The 9,477-nt window shown below is 43.8% G+C and overlaps 1 protein-coding gene across 1 annotated transcript in view; it reads left to right on the top strand.

Moving 5' to 3' along the window:
- The first annotated feature begins 2,289 nt into the window (after positions 1–2,289).
- The window catches only part of LOC138171585 (keratin, type II microfibrillar, component 7C-like), a 12,169-nt gene continuing 4,981 nt past the window's right edge, over positions 2,290–9,477 (top strand). The window contains exons 1-5 of the mRNA XM_069101115.1: positions 2,290–2,673; positions 4,783–4,991; positions 6,363–6,423; positions 7,933–8,028; positions 8,680–8,844. Coding sequence (XP_068957216.1) covers positions 2,290–2,673; positions 4,783–4,991; positions 6,363–6,423; positions 7,933–8,028; positions 8,680–8,844 — 915 coding nt within the window. The remainder of the gene's footprint in view (positions 2,674–4,782; positions 4,992–6,362; positions 6,424–7,932; positions 8,029–8,679; positions 8,845–9,477) is intronic.

Genomic DNA, 9,477 nt, shown 5'->3' with positions numbered 1-9,477 from the left:
CAAAGTAAGAACCTAGAAATCATCCTCCAGGAAGTTCTCAAAGAAAACTGTCCTGATGTTTTAGAACCAGAGGGCAAAATAGAGGTTGAAAGAATCCACCAATCACCTCTTGAAAAAGATCCCAAAAAGATAACTCCCAGGAATATTATAGCCAGGTCCCAGAATTCCCAGATCAAGGAGAGAATATTACAAGCAGCCAGGAAGAAACAATTTGAATATTGTGGAAACACAATCAGGATAACCCAGGATCTGGCAGCTTCTACACTGAGGGATCAAAGGGCTTGGAATATGATATTCCGCAGGTCAAAGGAGCTGGGATTAAAACCAAGAGTCACCTACCCAGCAAAACTGAGTATCATGTTTCAGGGGAAAATATGGTCATTCAGTAGAATAGAGGACTTTCAAGCATTCTTGCTGAAAAAACCAGAGTTGAATAGAAAACTTGGCATTCAGATACAAGAAGCAAGAAAAGCATGAGAAGGCAAACAGGGAAAAGAAATCATAAGGAACTTATCAAAGTTGAATTATTAACATTCCTACATGGAAAAACAATAATTATAACTTATGAAACTTTTCTCAGTAGTTGAAGGGAATAGAAATATGCATATATATATATATGTGTGTGTGTGTGTGTGTCTATATATGAGGGTATATGGGTATATGAAAACGTATGTGAATGTGTGTATATATGTTTACAGGTATACATAGATAGAGGGCACAGGACCAATTTAACAGGAAGGGATGATACTTAAAAGGTGAAATTAAGAGGTGAGAGAGGAATATAATGAGAGGAGATGGGGAGAGACAGAATGGGGTAAACTATCTCATATAGAAGAGGCAAGGGAAAATGGTTACAATGGAGGGGAAGAATAGGAAGGCAAAAGGGAATGGGTCAACCTTATTCCCATTGAATTTAGCTTGAGGAGGGAATGAAATACACACTAAATAGGGTATTTCATCCTCCAGGAGAGTAGGGAGGAAGGGGATGAGAGGGGGGATGATGGAAGGGAGGGCAGGCTGGGGGGGAGGGAAGTTGGAAACACCCACTTTTGAAAAGGGATGGGATCAAAGCAGAGAATAGAACAAGTGGGAGGTGGGATAGGAGGGAGGGAAATATAGTCAGTCTTTTACAATATATCTACTATGTTATTGTTTTGCATTAGCCACACATGTACAACCTATACTGAACTGCTTATCTTCCCAGTAAGGGTAGGTGACAAGGGAGGAAGGGAATGAATCTGGAATTCAAAGTTTTAAAATCAAATATTCAAACATATATATATATATACACTATTATTAATACTAAAAAATTAAAAGAAAAAAGAATTTAAAAAAATAAAATAAAATGAATGCCTCATTTCAGTCCTGAGGGGCCTGGAAAGGAAGGGGGAAGGTAGACCAGGAAGGCATCCAGGACAAGGCATTTGTAATCATCTCCCCTAGCATCTAGCACAGTGCAATGTATATAGTAAGTGATTACCAGGGTTTTTTAAAAAAAAAAAGATTTAAAAAAATTCTGGGGAAAAAAATTGTAAGATTTTTTTTTTTACTCTCAGGAATAATTCTCTTCCACCCTACTGAAAATGAGCTTAACTTAATATGGAATGAAATACAAATGAGACAAAGCCTTTGCAAATTGAGCACAGAAAAAATGCTGAAAGGAAATTTACGTAAAAGATCCATCTTTCAGAGGTAGATGGGATTGTTCAGAGAAAGGATCCTGGACAGAAAAGGGGAGTAGAGCTGAGTTAGGAAAGGAAACAAGAGATACATAAGGAGTCAGGGTGACTCAGGCCTCATCCAAATTTCATCACCTCAGAAATCCTAGAAGCCCATCCACGGTGTACCCCGCCTACCCTGAGTCTTCTGGCTGCTTGCCCTAAAGCCATACAGGGAGAGAAAGGCCTGCCTTCCCATAGCCCAATTAGGAGTATCAAGGCAGAAATTGTTTTTTAATTTTCACTCTATTCTCCTACTCCATAAAACAGCAGGGCAGGAGAAGGATGCTATTTTATAGGGACTGATAGACAGGCTAAGCCCGCTTTGATATCTGTCCTCATTTCCGGGGGTGGAGGTGGGGGGAGTCCCCAGCACAAGCTCACTACAAATACTTACTATACAAGGAGTGTATGATACAAGGAGTTCAAGCTCATAAATGCTTCCTCAGTCTTTTTATGCTGCCCAACCCCATCGGGCTGGAGAATATAAGAAAAGGGATGGCATCACATTGGCACAGACAACCTGGTGCCGTCTCCACTCTTGACCTCGTCCTCCTTCTCCAACAGCATCATGTCCTGCCGATCTTTCCGCCCCAGCTCCAACAACAGAATCCGGAACTTCAGCTCCTGTTCGGCCTTCGTGCCCAGGCTGGGTGACCGCTGCTGCGTCAGCGCCGCTCCCTACCGTGGAGTGTCCTGCTACAGGGGACTGACCAGCTTTAGCAGCCGCAGCGTCTGTGGGGGCTACAGGGCTGGCTCCTGCGGCCGGAGCTTCGGCTATCGCTCTGGGGGAGTGTGCGGGCCCAGCCCCCCCTGCATCACCACCGTGTCCGTCAACGAGAGCCTCCTGACCCCCCTCAACCTGGAGGTCGACCCCAACGCCCAGTGCGTGAAGCATGAGGAGAAGGAGCAGATCAAGTGTCTTAACAGCAAGTTCGCTGCCTTCATCGACAAGGTGAACTGGGGCCGGGCAATTTCCCTTAGGGCAGGAAGAACTTGGTCAAGTCCCCTGCTTCCCCTTTCATAAAATGAGTGGTTGAGCGTTTAACGCGCTCTAATCGGGCTTTAAATGTTCTGATCCCACGCAGTGCCGTCTAGCAAAGGCCCCGAAGGCCAGGCCAGGGCCACATGTCCAGAGGCTCAGTCGTTGCTATTCCCCTCCTCTCCCCAGTTAGGGCAGATAGGTCAGCCCTAGGCCCTGAGTCACCTCCCACTGCTCTGTGGAACCCCCACATTTTTGGGCTGGAAAGGATCAGACCCAGATGTGGAGCTCCTTACCCAGGTGTCTCTGTGAGACCCATGGATGGTTTAGCAGAGGAGTATAGAATTCTACTCCCCGCACTAAAAAACCATTCTGAGCCTTAGTTTCCTCATCAGCCAAATGGAAAGTCTGGACTAGCAAATCTCTGGTCCTGTCCAGGGCTAGTGGTCTTTGATAAACACAAATGAAATTTTAAGGAGGCAATGAATACATCAGCCAAGATAGCCCAAGGCTGATTGCAAGGGTCCTGCAGGAACAGGTTTCAAGATGCAAATGTTAGTGTTGCCTATGTCAGTGTGCAAATCCCTGGAAAGAAAGAACATTAATTTCAGGAGACCTGCATTCCAATCCCAGCTCCAACAAGTGCTAACTGTGTAACGATGGAGACATTTAACCATTCTAAGCTTCAGTGTCTGTCTTCCTCAGTAAATGGGGACAATAATTCTCCCAACTTCTTCCTTCATGGAAACTATCATGAAGATAAAATAACAAATATTAAAGTATTTCAGAAAGTATAAAGGTTGTGCAAATATAAGATGATATTTGCTGAGGAGGGAGAACTCATGGCAGTTGAGGGAAGGAAGATGTTTGGGTAGCACTTCTAGCCTTAGTGGGAGAACATCTACCTCTCATTCATCTGGAGAACAGGAATGAGTGTTTGGGGAGATGGAGATAAAATGCATCTCTTCCTCTTACTGAATAATAAGACTACTCCACTAATTCCCTCATAATCTGGGAGCTTCCAGAAGTCAGGCACCAAAGAGGGAGTGGAGAGTGGCTACAGCAGTCTAGACAATGAGCTAATTCAATTGAAGATCCAAAGACAAATATGTAATAGTCTGACCTTAAGAAGCTTACATTCTATTGAGAAGAAACAATGTGTTAATAGATAAGCAAATAGAAATTATGTTCAAAGTAACTTTGGAAGGTATAGGCAGAGCACTAATGGGGAGGGAGGGTGGGGGGTACTAGCAAAAGACCCATTTAAAAATTGTCTTAAATTGGGCCCTGAAAGAACTAGGGACTCCAACAGGTGAGGAGAGAGAGCATTCCAGGCCAGAGGACAACCTGTGCAAACAAGCTACCTTCTCCACTATTTTCACACAGAATCACAAAACCCTGCAGTGTCAAAATTGGGAGGGTTCTTAGGGATCTTCTAGTCACAGAGCAAAGAGGATTTCAGAGGTCATCTTGTCTAACCCAGATCTGCACAGGAATTCCCCTGACCCAGAGCACCCTGTCAAGTAGTTTATCCAGCCTTTGCCTGAAGATCTCCAGTGAGGAGAAATGCCCTCTCCTGAGGCAGACTCACATTTGCATGGCCCCGATGACCTCCCAGCAGCTTCTAGTCCAACCACCTCATTTTTGAAATGATGAAAATAAGACCCAGAGAGGGAAAGGGATCATAGAACAATTCTACTATCCCAAACTTCCAATCAGATTGTCCTTGGACAATGGGCACTGTGGTATAATGGATAGAGAACTAGTTTATTGGCCAGGAAGGCCTGGGTTCAAGTCCCATCTCCTCTCGTCTCTAGGCATTTCTTTAAGGCTTGAAGATGCTGAAGACCTACATTGGAAGGGGGATTCTTACCCAGTAATAGAGAAATCACAAAGCAAGCCTCCATTCTAAGGCTGTAGGATAGGAGGGATAGCATTCCCACGAGAAGTCATCTCATCCATGCCCCTGGGCAGACATTTGCTATGATTTTGATCCATCTTTTTCCATGCTTTCCAAGGGGTGCTGAGATATCCTCTCCCTCTGAATGTCCCTGATGACTTTTCCTCTTCCCTGGGCTGTAGGTGAGATTCCTGGAGCAACAGAACAAGCTTCTGGAGACCAAGTGGCAATTCTACCAGAACTGGAAATGCTGCGAGAGCAACTTGGAGCCCCTGTTCAGTGGTTACATCGAGACCCTGAGGCGGGAGCTGGAGTGCGTGGAGGCTGACAGTGGGCGCCTGGCCTCTGAGTTCAACCATGTGCAGGAGGTTCTGGAGGGCTATAAGAAGAAGTGAGTATTTGGGGAAGGAATAACAGGAAATGAATTTAAGTCCCATCGGGAAGGATTTGAGTCACATAACAATAAGAATTTTTCAGTGGTGACAATTGTTAGCTAGACATATAGGCACAAGGGGATAGGGAGGCTTGTGGAGTTCTATGCTCTGGCATTAGGGAGTCAGGGAGGGGGTGAATCACAGTAAGAGCCCTCGCCTCCCTGGGTTCTGTTAAGGACATTTGGTTCTGGATCCTACATGGAGATGGGAACACAGATGGCTTGCCATCTCAAGACTCCTAGCATTTTCTGATTGATAGACAGTAGGCAAATTCTTGACTTAAGCAACATTTCCTTTCCATAGTGTCTTCTTCAAGCAGTGGGGCAGGGCAGGAAGAAGAAAATGTCAGTATAAGTGGGGAAAAGCAAGCTGCTTCACTGTCTGAGCCTCAGTTTCCTTGTCTGCTAAATACTAGGAGAAATACTTCTAACCCCATATGCTGAAACAAAAGAAAAAGACTTTAACAAAAACATTTATTGAGAACTTGTATATGTGTGTATACATATACATACATACATCTGTACATATACTTATAGAGATATGGGAGAGAGAATATGTGTGTGTGTGTGCGTGTGCCCTCTGCTAGGGCAGGTACTTGTATGGAACATATGAGACATGACCCTACCTGCCCTCCACAGTTTTATAGTCTAGTCGGAGGAGATAAAACACATTCTAGCTTTATATTAGGCAAGTGTCTCCTGAGAGCAGGAAGATGCAGCCTGGGACTGTGGCAGAAAGACTTCCAGTAAGACAGATGCTAAGACTTCCTCCCACAGGAAGGGTTAGAATATTCTAGCAGACGGGGAGCAATGGTGATTCCTAGGCTGGTTTGTTTTTGCTTTGTTTTTAGGAAAGAGTTCTCTTGGGGGATGGCTTGAACACTCTGGAGAGCAGAAGTAGAGGGTTGGGGAAAAAAATTACCTCTTCAGATTCCTTTCAGAGTCCAAGAATACTTTAATTCCACAAACTATTTCATTCCAAGACATCTAATATCCTCCAAAGCCTTCTACAATAGAAGTTTAGGCCTCATCCAAATTCACCTTTCCTTCTTTTTTTCCTTCCTTCCTTCCTTCCTCCCTCCCTTCCTTCCTTCTTTCCTTTCTTCCTTTTGTCTGTCCCTTTTTCTCCCCTTCCTTCCCTCCCTTTCTTCTGTCCTCTTCTTCTCCCCTTCCTTCCCCCCTTCCTTCTTTCTTACTTTCTTCTTTCTTTCCTTCATTCTTTCCTTCCTTCCTCCCTCCCTTCTTTCTTTCCTTTCTCTTTCTGTTTCTTCTCAAATCTTGAACTCTGAGGATCCCAGAAACTGAAACTTCTCCCTCATTTTCCCCTAGATATGAAGAGGAGGTCGCCCTGAGGGCAACAGCAGAGAATGAGTTTGTGATCCTAAAAAAGGTGAGTGCTCAGGCCCAGGACATCCTAGGCTAGAAACAGGAGAGGGTGCAACCCTCCTGTGAAAGGTATTAGAAGCCTAAGACCCAGAAGGAGGTTGAATGACTTTTGCCAACATCACATAGCACACCAATAGCTTGGAAACCCAGTCCTCAGGTATCCTTTTCCCAAATGTCCTAATTCTCCTCTCCATGGTAGCCCTGCCTACCACACCACACTCCCTTTCCATGTAACAAATAGTAAAATTTGATAATCCCAGACCAGAAGTGGGGAACCTGTGGCCTTGAGGCTACATGTGGCCTTCTAGATCCTTAAGTGTGGTCTTTTGACTGAATCCTCAAGGATCTGTTTTGTAAAATTTGAATTCGGTCAAAAAGCCACACTTAAGGATCTAGAAGGTCACAAGTAACCTCAAGACCACAGGTTCCCCACCCCTGCCCCAGAGCCTCAACTCTGTTCTCCCTATCACAATGACACTTAATGGTACCTATACCCTCTGCCCTGTCCAATTGATACTGTACAACCTAAAGTCAAAAGAGCCCATATTCAGAGCTGGAATGGACAATAATAGCTAGTCCAACCCTTCTCACTTTTTTAGATAAAGAAATTCAGACCCATAGAAGGAGAAGTGACTTGACCAAGGTCACTCAGCCATCAAAGTAGCAAATTTAGCACTTGAACCTAGGTCTTCTCATTCTACATCTGATGCTCCTGAACAATACTACCTATGAGTGTCATGGATTATCTAGGACCCAAATCATGTGCATTTGGAAGAAGTCACATTTAAAAGAGGTCCTCAGTGTGCTTCTAGAATAGTCTACCGAAAGAGGCTGCCTACCTTTTCTGATCCTAGTCCAGGCTCTTTCTAGATCTGACATCAACCAAAATTTTACCAGTTCTCAGAAATCCTTCCTTTCCCCACAAGTCCCTCCCAGTGACACGGTAGCATAAAAATTTGTTAAACATACTTGTCTAACCTTAGCTAAAAGGAAAAAATAGGGGGAAAAAAAGAGGGAGAAATAATAATAATATTGTTGCTGTTGGGCAGTCATTTCAGTCATGTCTGATGCTTCATAACCTCATTTAAGGTTTTCATGGCAAAGATACTGAGTGTTTGCCATTTCCTTCTTCAGATGAGGAAACTGAGGCAAATAAGGTTAAGTGACTCATCCAGGGTCATACAGTTAGTAAGTGTCTGAGGCTGGATTTGAACTCAGGAAGAGGAGTCTTCCTGATTCCAGGTCTGACACTCTGTACTGCACCACCTAGTGGCAACATTGTCATCATCATCACCATCACCATCATCATCATCATCACTCATATCTAGGTGTAATTTTATAATTGAATTGTTTTCCTCACAACATTACTGAGATAGGCAGTATATTATTATCCCCATTTCACAGATGTGAAAACTGAAATTAAGAGAGGTTGACAATGAAGTCACTTTTGAAGGGAAGGATAGAGAAAGAGCAGCTACCTCAAGGTCCCTAAATCTCCCTTTCTCCTCTGCAGGATGTGGATTGTGCCTATCTCCGAAAATCAGACCTGGAAGCCAATGCTGAGGCCCTAACAGAGGAGATTCAGTTCCTAAGGGCTCTGTATGAGGAGGTGAGAAGCTCTATGGTCAGGAGACAGCATGAGAGTGGTTGACAGAAAGGGCTTCCTCCTTTCTGAGCTATGGAATCAATGCAGCAGAAGACGTGGTATCCAGTGGCTACAGGGGTGATGGGGTAGGGGAGGAATCAGGAGATGCACCAGGAAGAGCTATTTTCTATATGAACTCAGGGAACGGAAAATCCCGTGCCTTGGTGACATGAGGTCATCCTGCTTCATCATCCCCTAGATAACCTGTATCATTTACCATTACTATGGAGATGGTTATAAACACCAGCAACCTGCCAAGGAATTGGGCTCTGGCACAAGTCCAGTACCCAAAAGAATACGGAAGGAGGATAAAGAGAAATAGATAAGGAATTTCTGTGAGTCAGATAGAAACTAGGCAACAGGTTGACTGTTGCATAAAATACCCAGGCAGGGATTTTGTTTTTTAAGAAATTCATAGGTCTGTTGGTTTTCAGCAGTAGACATAACTGAAATTAAATGTCCCTGGGTAATGGGGGACTTTGTGTCCAGGTGGGGGGATTCTGAGGATGTGAGTCATAGGGGAGCTTTATTAAGGGACAGAAGGAGGATTTGAGAGGCAGTTTTAGAGAAGGGAGAGTCTGTTCTGAATAAGGTCTTGGTGCCCCTCCCCTGCAGGAGATCCGAGTCCTCCACACCCACATCTCAGACACCTCCGTCGTAGTGAAGATGGACAACAGCCGAGACCTCAACATGGACCGTGTCATTGCCGAGATCAAGTCTCAGTACGACGACATCGCCAGCCGCAGCCGGGCTGAGGCCGAGTCCTGGTACCGCAGCAAGGTGAGTGGGCCTGACTCTCTCGCTTACCACAAACAGCATTTACCATTGTTATTATTATTATTTCAATAGCTAACATTTATATAATACTTCCATGAGCCAAGCACTAAGCTAAGCACTCCAGAGTTACCTCACAACCCTGGGAGGTAGGGGCTACTGCAACCCTCATTGTATAGAGGAGGAAACTGAGGCAAACTGAAGTTAAGTGACTGGCCCAGGATCACCCAGCCACTAAGTGTCTGAGGCCAGATTTGAACTCAGGCCTTCCTGACTCAAGGCCCCATGCTCTATCTACTGTAACATTTAACTGTCAACTATATGCCAGGCACCATACTTAAAAGCCTTGGAAATATAAAAAAGAAGCAAAAGACTGCCCCTGCCCTCAAGGAGCTCATAATACAATGGGGGAGGCAACAAGCAAATAAATATGTACAAATAAGATATATATGATATTATGATAAAATTATAATATTATATATGCATAATATTATATGCAATGTATAATTGTTAACTATTAAATACATTATATACAATCACATATTATGATAAAATTATATTATATGTAATATATTATAATGCATTATATATTAGCTAACTTTTATATTATATAAAATTACATATTGTGATAAAATTATA

This window comes from Petaurus breviceps, unplaced genomic scaffold (assembly GCF_028583685.1).
Source record: "Petaurus breviceps papuanus isolate PSGF00001 unplaced genomic scaffold, PetGlider_PUasm1.0 454, whole genome shotgun sequence".
NCBI lineage: Eukaryota > Metazoa > Chordata > Mammalia > Diprotodontia > Petauridae > Petaurus > Petaurus breviceps.
Note: the sequence above shows the minus strand (reverse complement) of the source record. Positions and strands in the feature narration are given on the sequence as shown.